The sequence below is a fragment of the Anas platyrhynchos genome, chromosome 28, assembly GCF_047663525.1.
Source record: "Anas platyrhynchos isolate ZD024472 breed Pekin duck chromosome 28, IASCAAS_PekinDuck_T2T, whole genome shotgun sequence".
Taxonomy (NCBI): domain Eukaryota; kingdom Metazoa; phylum Chordata; class Aves; order Anseriformes; family Anatidae; genus Anas; species Anas platyrhynchos.
In genome coordinates, this window is record NC_092614.1 from 4,697,163 (window position 1) to 4,712,008 (window position 14,846).

A 14,846-nucleotide genomic window follows, 5' to 3' on the forward strand; every position below is an offset into this window, starting at 1 on the left:
GTAACATCAGTAATTTCTCCTGTAAAGCTTGTTTACTGTCTTTACATTTCTTAGCCAGTGGATTTGGTTATCTTTACTGACTTTGACATCTCTTCTTTTTCTTTGTTTATTACTTCTATGGATAAGGATAAAGGGATGGCTAACAGGGCAGACATCCTGCTGGGGGTCTGTTATAGACAGCCAAACAAGGATGAAGAGACAGATGAGGTGTTCTATAAGCAGCTGGCAGATGTCGCGCAATCACCAGCAGTTGTTCTCATGAGGGACTTTAACTCCGCGGACGTATACTGGAAATACAATACAGCCCTGAGGAAGCAGTCTAGAAGGTTCCTGGAGTGCGTGGAAGATAGCTTCCTGACTCAGGTGGCTAGTGAGCCTCACAGAGCTGATGCCCAGCTTGACCTACTGTTTACTAACAGAGAAGGACTTCTGTAGTCAGACCACTTATCTTTGGGGTATTAAGCCTCCTGACCTAGAAGTCCGGGACGAGGAGTAGACGAACTCCCCTCCCCTCCCACCCCATGGTTCAGTTGGAAACAATTACAGAATCACAGAGAATCACAGAATCACAGAATTGTAGGAGTTGGAAGGGACCTCAAGAGATCATTGGGTCCAACCAGCCTGCCAAAGCAGGTTCCCTAGAGCAGGCTGCCCAGGTAGGTGTCCAGATGGGCCTTGAATATCTCCAAGAAGGAGACTCCACAACCTCCCTGGGCAGCCTGTTCCAGTGCTCCATCACCCTCACCATGAAGAAGTTCTTTCGTGTATTGTTGCAGACCTTCCTGTGACCATTTTGTGGCCATTGCCCCTTGTCCTGTCCTCAAAACCACTGAACAGAGGTTGCCCAAATCCCTCTGCCTCCCACGCTTAAGATATTTGTAAACATTATTAAGACCCCTCTCAGTCTTCTTTTCCCCAGGCTAAACAGACCTTTGTCTCTCAGCCTTTCCTCCTAGGGAAGATGCTCCAGGCCCCATATCACCTTTGTGAACCTCCGCTGGACTCTTCCCAGGAGATCCCTGCCTTTTTAAGCAGTTAGAGACCTGCTGCTCCACCTGGACTGTCACAAGTCCATGGCGCCAGATGGGATCCATCTGAGGGTGCTTGAGGGAGTTGGTGGATGTGATTGCTGGGACACTTCCCATCATCTATCAGCAGACATGGTCATCTGGAGAGGTCCCAGATGACTGGAGACTTGCTAATGCGATGCCCATGTAAAATAAGGTTCTTAAAGAGGACCTTAAAATTACAGGCCTGTCACCCTGACATCGGTGCCAGGAAGGGTAGTGGAACAGGTCATCTTGAATGCAATCCCACGGCATATGTGCGACAACCAGGGGATCAGGCCGAATCAGCATGTATTCATGAAAGGCAAGTGCTGCCTCACCAACCTCATCTCCTTCCATGGCTTGGACAGGTACACTCTTTGCTGGGTTAAAAACTGATCAGGCCCAGAGAGTGGTGGTGAATGGAGTGAAATCCATCTGGTGACTGGTCACCAGTGGTGTTCCCCAGGGGTCATCATTGGAGCCCCTCCTCTTCAATATCTTAATTCGTTTAGACAATTTTGAGTCTTTTTGAGTTTTTGAGTTTAGACAATTTTGAGGGTGCATTGAGTGCACCCTCAGTAATTTTGCAGATGACACCAAGTTGGGGGAGAAATGTCATTCTTCCAGAGGGTAGGAAGGCCCTGCAGAGGGACCTGGGCAGGGTGGATTGATGGGCAGAGGCCAGTGGGTGAGTTTCAACAAGTCTAAGTGCTAGGTCCTGCACTTTGGTCACAACAACCCCATGCAATGCTACAGACTCGGAGCAGAATGGCTGGAAAGCTGTGCAGAGGAAAAGGATCTGGGTGTGCTGGTCAATGCTCGCCTGAATGTAAGCCAGCAGTGTGCCCAGATGGTCAAGGAGACCAATGGCTTCCTGGCTTGTATCAGGAATAGTGCAGCCAGCAGTACCAGGGAGGTGATCGTCCCATTGTACTCAGCTGTGGTTAGGCTGCACTTCAAGTAGTGTGTTCAGGTTTGGGCCCCTCACTACAAGAAGGACATCGAGGCCCTGGAGCATGTCCAGAGAAGGGCTATGAAGCTGGTGAAGCGTCTGGAACACAAGTCCTGTGAGGAGCAGCTGAGGGAACTGGGGTTGTTTAGTCTGGAGAAGAGGATCCCAGAGGAGACCATATTGCTCTCTACAGTTACCTGAAGGGATGTGTTGTACAGCTGAGGGTCAGCCTCTTCTCTCAGTTAGCTAATGATAGTACAGGGAATGGCCTCAAGTTGCTCTAGGGGAGGTTTAGGTTGGAAATGAGGAGACATTTCCTGTCAGAAAGAGTAGTCAGGTACTGTAACGGGTTGCCCAGGGAGATAGTGGAGTCACCATCCCTGTGGGTGTTTAAGGAAAGGTTGGACATGGTGCTTAGGGACATGGCTTAGTGGGTGATATTGGTGGTAGGGGGATGTTTGGACCAGATGATCTTGGAGGTCTTTACCAACACTAATGATTCTATGATTCTTGTTACAGATGACAAATATCAGCACTTGCCTCTAGTTACAACTACAATTTTATTTGCACTTGGGCCACCAGACTATTGGACTTTAAGTATTCGAATCACCAGAAATACAACCTCAACAAACTTTATTATTACCTTCCCGTCATAACAAGGGGTGATGACCACGGGAGCTAGGCTACAAGGAGATACATTCTTTAACAACTACAGAGCATTCTAGAAATAATAAAAAGAATAAGCCAAAACGATACCTAAACCAAAACATATGCACATGGCTTGAGCCGGTGCTTGTGAAGTCACTTGTGGCTGAGGAGTCGATAGGGCAGGAGTGGTATCATAGCTTGTGTCTTTGGTTGTGAGGTGGCACAGACTGCATAGGTGCTGGAGATATCTGCTGCTGGTCTTCCTGCTCACTTCTATCATTTCTTCAGGTCTTTGATGGGCTTTGTGTTGGGGCACTTGAAATAAGGAAATGGGCAGTCTTCTTATCAAAGGAATTCATGACGAGGAAAGGGGGATTCTTGGGAGAAAGGAGGATGAATAGGCTGTAACATGGTAATTTCAGGTTGGACTGGTAAAGAAACCTGTGCTCTCTATTGCTAACCTTGCAAGAGTTTAGTTTAGTAGTTTAGTTTAGTTAATTTAGCTTTTAACAGTTGTGATTAAATGTCTAGGTCTCGGGGTTGGGCTTCTTTAGATTACATTTTTCTTCCCTCTGGAAAAAGAGAAAGAACCACAATGATGGAGAGAGCAAAAATGAGAAAAATGAGAGCAAAACAAGACAGCTTCTTTTAGTTTTGAGAAGGGAAAAAAAAAAAAAAAAGAAAAAAAAAAAAAGCAACTTTTCAAGAGGCCAGAAAGATTAGTTTCCTGCCAAGTCTTTCTGCTGTTTTACTCATTCCAGCTTCCCTGTCACACCCAAGCAGGGGTGCTCTGACAGCTGATACTAAGGGGCTGCCGCAGCAGCAGAGGGGCACGCAGGAAGCCCCTGCCTTCTGCCAAGTGTGTTTGTGTCACTTCAGCTACACCAAGGCATGGCTCCGGTAGGCTGAATCTTTGGGCACTTCACAGAATCACAGAATCACAGAATTTCTAGGTTGGAAGAGACCTCAAGATCATCGAGTCCAACCTCTGACCTAACACTAACAAGTCCTCCACTAAACCATATCACTAAGCTCTGCTCCCATATGGCTCGTGTGCTTGCTGCCCCGGGTATGTTCCCCAAGGGCTTGTCTTTATTGTTATTATTGTTATTATTGTTATTATTGTTATTATTATTGTTATTATTGTTATTTAAAATATCCTTCAGGTCTCATCGGCGCCCGGAAACCGCCAGGGCACTGGCCTCAGTAAGACTTCAGCGCATGCGCCAGCTGAGAACCCACTCCCTTCCCCGCCCCCACCCGACCTGCTCTATGTGCTGGCGCGCATGCGTACACTGTCTGCTGACACCTCGCTTCCGCCCTTCCCTGGGCAGAACTAGGCCTGCAGGGAGGCCACACGCCTGCGCTTCTCAGCTGTGTCCCGGAAGCGGTTCCCGGCGCTGCTTCCGGCCAGCTCAGCTCACTCCGCACCTCAACATGTCGGGCGCGGCGGGGTCGGGCGCGGGCGGCGCGGGGTCCGCGGGCTCGGTGGGCTCGGTGGTGCGGCGCTTCCTGGCCGAGTACGGCAGCGGCACGCCGAGTCGCCTCAAGGTGCTGGACGCCTACCTGCTCTACGTGCTGCTCACCGGCGCGCTGCAGTTCGGCTACTGCCTCGGCGTCGGCACCTTCCCCTTCAACTCCTTCCTCAGCGGCTTCATCTCCGCCGTCGGCAGCTTCATCCTCGGCGGTCAGTGCGGCCCCTGCGCTCGCCTCGGCCCCTGCGCGGTTTCCCCTGGCAGCCAGGGCGTCCCCTTGGCAGTGGTGGTTTGTGGGGGCAGGGCAAGGGGCAATGGCCACAAAGTGGAGTGCGGGAAGTTTTGCACCAATATGCGAAAGAACTTCTTCATGGTGAGGGTGACGAAGCGCTGGGACAGGCTGACAGGGAGGTTGTGGAACCTTCTCTGGAAGTATTCAAGGCCTGTCTGGACACCTACTTGGGCAGCCTGCTCTAGGGAACCTGCTTTGGCAGGGGGTTGGACCCGATGATCTCTTGAGGGCCTTTCCAACCCCTATATTTCTGTGATTCTGCTCACTCACCATGGTGATGCTTTAAGATCCCTCAGCAACCTGAGAGCCACAAGCAATGTGCCTAGCTTCCTGGAGCTCGGAGTTCTCTTTGAAATGGACAAATCTCTTTTATTGACTGTAGTAGCCCCTTAGAGATCCCCAAATGACCCCCGGCAGCCCAGGGAGCCTCTGCAGCAGCCCCTGAGCCTCTCCTGGCAGCTGTCGAGTCCTGGTACTTGGTATTTTTCTATCAATTATTCCTGGAAGTTGCTATAGCAAAAAAAAAATAATGTTCTGAGCTATCTGAAAACTGCGGAGCTCCATGCTGCTTAGCAGCCATGGGTGTACCCTGTTGACGTTAAAGCACACAGCTCTGCTCTTGGCAACCTCCAGGCTTGTCCCCCTGCAGCTACTGCATCTTGAGAGCACCCTCAGCTGTGACCTCTCCCAGCGGGCCAGGCCTGATGCTGTGCATCACAAGAGGACGCTCTTCAGCAGATGATGAGCCTGCACGGATCTGCCCATGGGCACCACAAGTCCAGCTCCTCACCAGCCACAGGGTGTCCCTCGTTCTCCATGTTGATCAGGGAAGCATCCCTTTTACCATCTTGTATCACAGAATCATAGGATGGAGTGGGTTGGAAAGGACCTTTATGATCATCTAGTTTCACTCCCCCCTGCCATGGACAGGGATGTCACCCACTAGATGAGGTTGTCCAGGGCCTCTTCCAGTCTGACCTTGAACACCTCCAGGGATGGGGCATCCGCAACATTTCTGGGCAACCTGTTCCAGTGCCTCACCACCCTGAGTGAATTCTGAGTGAAGAATTTCATCCTTATCTAAATTTCTCCTCTTTTTGTTTAAAACCATTCCCTCCTTGTCCTATCCATATAAGCAAAAGGTTGTTCATAATTTTTATATAAGCCTCTTTTAAGTACTGAAAAGCTACAGTGAGATCTTCCCAGAGCCTTCTCTTCTGCAAGCTGAACATCTCCAACTCTCTCAGCCTTTAATCATAGGAGAGATGCTCCAATCCTCTGATCATCCTTATGGCCCTCCTCTGGACCTGCTCTAACAGATCCACATCCTTCTCATTTTCGGGGCCCCAAACCTAAATTCAGGATTCTAAGTGGGGCCTCGTGAGAGCAGAGTAGAAGGGGACGGTAACCTCCTTCGACCTGTTGGCTACTCCACTGATGCAGCCCAAGATGCAGTTGGCCTCTTGGGCTGCAGCACTGCTGGCTCATGGTGAGGTTTTTGTCCACCAGAATCCCCAAGTCCCTTTCTGCAGGGTTGCTTTCTTGTACTGATATTTTTCTGTAGCAACCATCCTATGGTGAACCAAAACCTAGCAATGACTGCTTAAAAATGTTGCTCTCCAATAATGCACCCTAAAAAGCACGTTTCTTCCCTGCAGCCCTGCCCAGTGTACCCAGTAGAGTGTTGCTTTCCCCATTTTTGTGCCTGTCCCATCCTGTTATAAGCCTGTTCCACTCAGGTCTCATTTGGACATCCCCTGTAGTGCTGTGTGAGAGCTGACTGCATATCAGCCCTATGCAAATCCCCTGGCAGTGATCTTGTCTTATAAGAAAGATAGAATCGACTTTTCTTGTACGCTGGTGGAACAGCGACCTGTGGACTGCCCCAACAAGGCTATGCTTCCCACCGTGGCTTCTCTTTGTGATCTCTGATCTCTCATTTTCTCTCTACTATGCAGTTTGCCTCCGGATCCAGATAAACCCGCAGAACAAAGGCGAGTTCCAAGGCATTTCTCCAGAGAGGGCATTCGCCGACTTCCTCTTTGCCAACACTATCCTGCATCTTGTCGTTATTAATTTTGTTGGCTGAACTCTTGAAGAGACTGTAAGGTACTGATCCGTGGGGCCGCAGAAGGGGAAACGCCAGCACATGATTTCTCTATTTCTGTAGAGTAGGGAAAAAATAGATAGTGAAACCAGAAGTGTACCTCCTGGCTTTTTCCAGGACAGGAACAGTTAAGCCATTTTTCTCTACAGTGCTATAGAGCAAGAATTTAGTGCCTTTTGATTTTGTGAATTTATTTTTTGTCTTTCCACATTTAAAAGGCAGCTTAGCTAGGTGTGCCACAGAAATCTACCCATATTTCTCTTTTATATGAGAAATACGCCTTTATTTCTTGAAGGAGGGTCTCTACGGGCTGGGACTTCTGGTATCTGTCCCTGATGGTTGTCTATTTGGAGGCCATAGTATGGCTGGTGTGCAAGTCGGAAATTTCTCAGCAGATCAGAGAAAAATGTTCAGAATAGGGAGAGTTTGATGCTAGAAAGTGCACAGCATGTTCTATTATAGTTGCAAAGAGGCCACAAGCTGTTTGGAGCTTGTGGTGCATTTTCTGTCCCTTTGCAGATGCATTCTTCATGTTGTCTTTCTCTCTTTACAGGTCTCGAATTCCTCTGGGGTTCTGATGTTAAAACCTGTCATAGGGAAGTGTTGTTCCCCATCAGACTTGTAACTGCTTCCATGGTGAGGAAGGGGAAGCAGGGAGTAAAGTTTTTGCTACAGACTGTCCTATGGAAGGGTCTACTGCCTCATTTCAGTTGCTGTAATCGTTTATTTCAATAAAGCCCTTCATAGTACTGCACACTTTTCCTTGCTGAAGACAAATACAGAGTTTCTTCCTATGCCCAAGTTCCCTCAGTCATGGCTTCTTGTTTTTCCCTCCTTCTCTCTCTCTCCATTTCTCCCTCTCTACCCCCTAGGCTTTTATTTTGTGCCCCAGTTTCTGGGGGAAACTGGAAGCAAGTTGTCATGGAAACACAGATGTCATCTGGCCTTTATCTTATGGAAAGTATGTTGCCAACACAACCCCAGGCTTCAAAGCTGCAGAAAACTTTGTTTAGACTGTGGTTAGAGATGAACGGAAGGAAGCTGGGGGTGTCATTCAGCCATCCCCACCTGTATCCATTTTGGCAACCCTGCCCAGTGCATGGGGGTTTAAACTAGATGATCTTTAAGGTTCTTTTCAACCCAGGCCATTCTGTGATTCCCATGGGCCCTCCCATATCCCTCGGCATCACATGGGGCACAGCTTGATGCACCAACTGGGCTTACAGGCTCACTATGGCTTGGTAGTAATACAACCACCCTAAGACAAAGTTAGTTTTTCTGCAACCTGAATTGCTGATAAACCCAAGGATGCTGGAAGGGGCTGCTAGGCTGTGTCAGTGTCTGGGACAGAGCTGCACTTGAGCTGTCCTAGCTCAATGGAGAAGGTTTTCCTCAGATTGAATCTTGAAATTCTTTTCTCTTTTGAGGTACTGTGAAATGTTTAATCTCAATGGCCCCAGGCCTCGAGCATTGCCTTCTCAAGCCTCAGCTAGCATCTGGTTGAAGCCAATTGCTTTTTAGTTGTGATGGAAATTAGATCCCTGTGATAATCAAATTATAGGCACAGGGTAGGATGTTAGCTCTAGCTATTCCTTCCTGATCGTTGGATGAAGAATTAACCCGAGTTACCTTCAAGCTTGAGGCTCTGTCATTTTACTGATCCTGCCCCATGCTTGTCTTGTCTGGTCAGCAGCTGAAACAGTAGCAAAAACACATACAAGATGATGTTACAAAGGAATGCTTGACTGCTGGCATCCAGGAGTTAAAACATGGGGTTCAATAGCTTCAACATCTCAGCACTGGATTATGGCACCTGTTTACCACCTTTTTCCATCTAGCATTTCCAGCTGTGCTGCAGCCATTAAAACAGTAGAAGTGTGATGTACGGGCCTCCAAATAGTCCTGAGTAGTCAGGTATGAGGAAGCAGGGTCTTTACTGTCTTGAAGGGTGTTGTCTGGGTCTGTGGTGGGAACAACTCATGCCAGCTCTGACCCACAGCCCCCCAGGCATTAGGCTGGGCTTATTTATGGTGATGATACCAACTATGTTCTGATGTTAGGGTGATGGGGATCACAGAATACTCGAAAGCATGTGGGAATTGTAAATGAGCTACTGGGCTCTTTTTCCTGTAAGAGCCCTCTCTGAAACAGGCTCGTGGCAGACAGAGCCAACGAGTTCACAGAAGGAGGAACGCGCGCAGGGAACGTACTGGAGCAGCTGCTGCTGTTCGCAAGGCACGAGTGCCTCCCTGTGGGGTCTCTGCAGTGGTCTACCCATGCTTTGGCTTCAGGGAGAGCTTGAGGCTGGGGCCCTCCTGTGGCCAGTACATGGTGGTGTAAAGAGAGAAACCTTCTGTGGGGTTTCTTTCTTTTTTTTTTCTCTGAGTTTTAGTGGTTTTCAGTGCCTCTAGTTACCATAAACTAGCCCAAGATTTCAAGTTCTATTAGAGGTACTTCCATGCCTGAATGAGCTTCAACAAATCTGTATGTGTCTTCAAACTCTGCTCCTTAGAAAGATGATACCAGAGGTCCTTGTGGACTATGTAGAAAAGGGCAAGAAAGAAAGTTGCTTCTTATATAGGGCTATGTTTAGTGAGGGATGAGAAGCACAGGGCAGGGTGTTTTCTCCAACAAGATCCCAAGAAAAGATACAAATTCATGTCCTACCCATCAGTAGATAGTAGGGGGCAGCAGCTGGCACAGAGGAGGAGGGCGTAGGTGGACCATGGCACCATCTTCTCTGCCAATATGAGAAGATTCTGGCCTCTGCCATGTTCCGCCTTTGTCTTTTGGGTCAGAAGTGGAAGGATTTTCGTGCATTGGGTCACTGCCTGTATAAGAGGGTGCAGAGATGTATCATATCAGCACATTCTGAAATCTTATATGCTTGTAAGATCTTTCCCTGCTGCTGCCTTCCCTCCTCCCCTCTCCCCCCCCCCCCCCCCCCAATTATTTATTTTCTCCCCTTCCTGTGCTCTGCATAGCTCAGTCTTTCCTGTTGTACCCAGAACTCCCTCCACACACCCAAGATAAGGTTACAGTGAGGGGGCAGGAAGGGAGGGTGTCTTAACCTCATTCTACTTTGGTTTGTGGTCTAACGTCTGCTGTCCTATTTCACATGCTTCTCCTCCCTGCCACGTGCCACACTAGCATTGCCCGCCCCGCACCCAACCCCTGTTTTGCACTCTACTTTACAGAGGAAGAGGTTTCTGCGGTAAGGTGTAGGGGAGTATCAAAAGGTGACCCAGATCTCAGCACTGGCGTCATGGAACTAGTGGTTTGTCCTTTCCTGCCCCAAATGGGCCATGAGACCCCCTCTTCCACATCCTGTTACTTACCATGTTATTTCCTGCTTTTGCTTTGCACTGTGGTTTTTCTTTCTTGAAATAAACAAGAAACCACACGGGGGAAAGGGTGTAAGCATCAGTGGTGGGAGAGGATCAAAACCCTAATCTCAGAGAGCATCTTTGAACGAGACCTACAAATTCAGTGCTTTGGAGATCACATGTTAAGGGTCACTTCAGTCAAAACACAGCTTTAGCTATATGCTCATCCCCTCACCTTACAGCTAGGAAAGGGTTTGAAATGCAATGCAAAAGATTTGAGACAAATATTAATATTTTTTAAAGTGATGTTAAAGGTAAAGGAGTGTGGAGAATTTATTTTCCACATCCCTAAAGGTTTTAGAATGAGGTTAGTCAATTGGAAATGTGTGAACATGGTACTGGTCCTGCTCTGTAATTCAGAAATGGTTTAGGCAGCTTCATTGAGTGCTGTTTCTCTGTGATGCAGCAGCTTTCATCATAAGCAAAATGCAATGTTCAAGGCATGGCTGGGATTTAAATAGCTGTAGGCTTTTTACAGCTGGTTAAAAATGAGAATGACTGTTCTGTCAAGGAGTCAAACAAATGAGTCCCTGAACATCTCTTCTATAAGATAATCAGAGTTTTAGACCTGCAATATTGGAAGTTGTTCCTGGACAGGAGAGGTCAGTAATGGTCACCCAGCAACAGGCCATCTACAAAGTGGTCAGGTGGCAGCACCACAGCAGGAGCTCGGGGAGACTTTGTTTTGCTGCTGCTCGGAACTGTGGATTCAGATACCATGGCAGGAGTGCTAACACCATCTGCACAGAGAGGCCCTTAACATATGAAGCACCAGGACTTTTGACTAAATGCATTTAAGTAGGAACCTTCCCAAAATCAGAGGTCCTTGTAATGGCTGTGAATCCACTGAGGTGAGAAATATTCTAAGAGCGAATCATGCCACCCAGCATAGCAAGGCTTTTCCCTACCACTTAGTTTGGGCTTAGTGTGAGGTACAAGCAAAGCTCAAGATTTGCAGGGAGGTTATGTTTCCTTCCAAGCACCTTTCTTGTCTCTTTCTCCAGAGGAATCTTTGCTGCTTTAGAATATGGAGAGACCGTTGTCACAGGAGAACAGTCTTTCCAGTCTTGACTTTGAGAGCCCGAATTTGGAGACTCAGACCAATGTCAGTAATGTCATTAATGCAAAGCAGATACCTTGTTCTACCATGAAACTTGAGAACAGAGGACATTTAGGGGCAGGATATTACAGACTGCTGTGCTTCCCATAGGAGTAGACAACTGCCTTCAGGAACCTGGTCCACTTCCTAGTCCTCTCACTGTTGGAAAGCTGTATTTCACCATTGTCTTCACATAGCACAGTGCCTAGGTTTGGAGGGGATGTGCACACTTCTGTTCCCCCACACACACCTCTAAGCCAGCCATGATATTCTCCTCCAACACAGCAGGGAAGTGGATGTCCTGAAAAGGGAGGTTGTAGATGCTCCTCAGGTGTGGATCAAGCCCATTATTGCAAGCAGTCCCTGGGGGCTAAGCTGTGTTCTGCTCTTCCTGGCACCCCTTCCCTCCTTCACCCCAAAGGCCATCTCTGATCCTAAAACTCATCTGAAGGGCAAAACAAATTCCTCCAACAAGAGATACAAAAGACAAACAAGTTTCTTATTATTGGTAATGATTATTTAATAGCATCCAAAGGCCATGTGGACTTTAAAAAAATGGCAAAAAGCATTCTTCTGTGATAGAGAAGCAAGAATTTTACTAATTTAAGGACTTCTGGGAGACCTAGCAGCATTTTTTTTTCTTTTGGGGGGGATGGGGTGGGGTTAGAGGGAGGAACACCTTGCTCGGACAGCAAAAGTCAGAAAAGAAATGGTGCATAGCACCCTGACTAAGACTCCCTTTGCCATTTCAGTTGCAAATGAATACTCTGAGAAGCAATCTGCTCTTCAGCCAAAAAAAAAAAAAAAAAGTCATCATCATGCTAAATGAATCAGATCTGTGGGAGAGCACAATGCTGAGAATTGTAAGCATATCTCTGCGTAGCTTTTAAAAATGCAAATAAAGCAATTTAGACTATAATGACTTTTTTGATGTACAGAAAACACAATGTGATATCTGTTGCAACAGGAACGCTGGTCTGTGTTCCCTCTTGCACCCGATGCTTCTGTAAAGATTCTCAGCAGATTTTTTTGGTACTTATGTCTTCACTGGTTACATTCATTCCTGTAACAAAAAATAAAGGTATATTAAATTTGGGGTACAGTCACAACTACATAATTGTAGATCTGAAGCAACATATTAGGTCTTAAAGTCAATGACCATCAAACTTTCACTGCTGGAGAATGGTCAGGTGATGAATCTGATGGATGAGTGCAGACAAGGGAAGAAAAGGTTGTAGGAACAGGAGAGAGAGATGTCTAGAAAGAAGACAAAAGTTAAATTTGTGTGTGGATAAGGAAGGGTAAATAGACTCATGTAGTGGAGAAAACAATGATAGGTCCAAGTAATGACTTGTAAAGAATTGGAGGGATTTTACTGGTGATAGATAAAAGGTGTATGAACAGAATATGTAAAATACAGAGGGAACATTCATAGCTAATGAACTGATACAGGTATTTTCTGTCAGAGGTCTTACCACCTCCCTTGCATACTCACTTTTTTCTTCCACATAAGGATTGTCATCACCACATTAAAAATTACTGCTTTCATTAAAATTATTTTCAGGCCCAACTGTGTGAAAGACAGCATGTTCAGGTTTTCATCTGTAAAACCAGGAATGAGAGTCACAAGAGCACTGGGACATCCTGACTTCCAGACAGACATGAAAATACTTCTTAATGAAGCTGTTCTACTTTGCATGGTTGAGTTAGCTTATAGGACACCTAATGAGACAGTGAGCAGGACTACCTCACTGACAGACTGTTTCAAGGGCCAGGCTTTCATTCAGCAAACATTAATTCTCCAGTAAGGAAGACTGCTAGCCATCTAGTTGTTTTTAAATAACAGCGTATTATGAACCACAGATGCAGGAAGAGTTCCTCCTTCCTCTCCCAATTTTCTAAGAGGGCAGTAGGAAAACAAGTTAAATTTTATCCATAGAAAAAAGAGTCTATCTGAATGTTCTGTTATTCATAGTTACAAAGTCATTTTCATCAGAAAAAAAAAATATTGTTCTATATTGGAAAAGCAAGGAGTTATTATCAAAAAGTCATTTGAAAACCTCTCTGAAAAACTTGTCAAATCAGCCAAGTTTACTGATGAGTATTTTTCTGAAGTAGTGTTTTGGAAACATTTGGCTAACTGTTTTTTGGTGGTTTTTTATTTTTTTTTTCCTCTCGTTTTGTTTTTCCTCTCCCTCTCTTTCAGCAAGGCTGCATATTTGCAAAAGTACAGCTATTCTGCAAACAAGGCTAGAGCAGAGCAGAGGCAGGCTCAGGTCCTTTGAACTAGCACAAACAGCAATTGCTTGGGCTCCAGTGCAGCGTAGCATACTCCCATAGCCACAAGCTGAAGCAGAGCCTGCTCAGTGCACGCATACTGCAGAAACCACTTGCTTATCTTTTGGCTCATTAGGCGTTTGCACACACAAAAATACAAACAGCTCTTTTGAAATCTGAAATGCAGCAGACTTTCAGTGAAGCTGATGTATCTGTGCCTTAAACCATTATAGGGTGAGCAGTGTCTGTTTGGCAACACCTTGCAAGACCATGTAGGTGCCAGCTACAGAGGTCACTTTAAATTACCGATTCAGATCTGGAAGTCTACATCAACCCAATGACTTCCAGCCTTTGTATTTAAATCCTGTGTAGCCCTTTAGAAAATTCCCAGTGTTTGATTTTTGCTCCAACAGGAATTCTGAAAACAGGGAACATTCAAAAAAAAAAAAAGGGGGGGGGAGGGAGGAGGAAGACAGTTCCTTTAATTAAATTTTACTCCTAAAATATTGTGTTCATACCTGTCTTGAAGTGTGGTGACATCCCTGTTACACAGACAGTGCTGGCACCTGCAAATAGTAACAATATATTTAATTAATAACAGGAATTGACTTCAGAAGTTCATAAAGATGTCTCTACTTAGAAGAACTGAATTATAGTTTCTAGCCTTAAAACCATCCAATAAATATTAATGTCTGCTATTTTCAGGGTTAGCATTTAATATGATCTAAAGTTTAGTGTCCCACCAGACAAAAGAATTTCAAGCTTTATATCCCCCATGGCATGATTTTGAAATCTCTCTGTTGTGACTGTACCAGCCTACTGAGCTTTAATCTTGTTTCTACCAAGAAGGCAAAAGAAAAGAGATGCAACAAGACAAGATTCCTCTAGAGCATGGGAGCATAGTTCAGTACTGCTTGCAGGGTTGGGAGATGTGAACAAGTCCTGTTCATACTGGAGAGACAGAGACCAGATTGCCTCTAACCCTGAATGCACATCCAACAGTGACATTACCGCTTTTAGGATCCTTTCCTTCTAATTTTCCAGCTTTCTTGTCCTCTGCACCGCACTCCATTTCATTTTTATTGGCCCAGTAGGTTGTCAGGTAGCTTGCTTCCTGTTTATTCTCGGATGTTGCCACCTCCACAACAGCTTCAGTCTTTCTATCATCTGAGTTTGGTTTAACCTTAAGGTTTTCAGGGGCATAATCTGTGATAAGGCACATTTCCAAATCCTCATCATCTTTAGCGGTCAGCCTGTAGACCGAAGGAGATGGAACAACCTCTGAAAGTGGAGAATAGAAGAGACATTAGGTGAGATTACACAGTCATAGTTCTTTGAATCTTGATGTACAGACATAAGTATAGAGGTCACTACATGATGGTCACTCCATTGGGAGATTGATCATAAGGACCTTGCGCTAGGACATCTATAGAAAATGAAGGCATCCGTAGTAGGTAATGCAGGAGCTACATGAGACTTATGCTGTCTGAGAGCCACAGATGGGGAGTCAGACAGGATCTTTAGAGCATCTCAAATGATACTCATGTGGCCACCCACAGCC

General features: G+C 46.1%; 2 protein-coding genes across 36 annotated transcripts in view; one reads left to right on the forward strand and one right to left on the reverse strand.

The window, feature by feature from the left end:
* Positions 1-4,036: 4,036 nt before the first annotated feature.
* On the forward strand, positions 4,037-7,277 carry DAD1 (defender against cell death 1). Its single transcript, XM_027445275.3, has 3 exons — positions 4,037-4,336; positions 6,375-6,525; positions 7,077-7,277. The coding sequence occupies exons 1-2, from the start codon at positions 4,087-4,089 to the stop codon at positions 6,503-6,505; spliced, it is 381 nt and encodes a 126-aa protein (XP_027301076.1). The 5' UTR covers positions 4,037-4,086; the 3' UTR covers positions 6,506-6,525; positions 7,077-7,277.
* Positions 7,278-11,503: 4,226 nt separating this feature from the next.
* The window catches only part of LOC106020188 (M1-specific T cell receptor alpha chain), a 67,735-nt gene continuing 64,392 nt past the window's right edge, over positions 11,504-14,846 (reverse strand). For 34 of the 35 annotated variants that reach the window (XM_072028920.1, XM_072028921.1, XM_072028906.1 and 31 more), the window contains exons 2-5: positions 14,297-14,566; positions 13,804-13,851; positions 12,504-12,610; positions 11,504-12,071 (exon numbers count right to left, since the gene is read on the reverse strand). In XM_072028920.1, the coding sequence (XP_071885021.1) occupies positions 12,066-12,071; positions 12,504-12,610; positions 13,804-13,851; positions 14,297-14,566 (431 nt within the window). In that variant the 3' untranslated portion in view covers positions 11,504-12,065. Of the gene's footprint in view, positions 12,072-12,503; positions 12,611-13,803; positions 13,852-14,296; positions 14,567-14,696; positions 14,746-14,846 lie in introns of those variants that run through there. The other variant, XM_072028919.1, reaches the window with a different exon arrangement.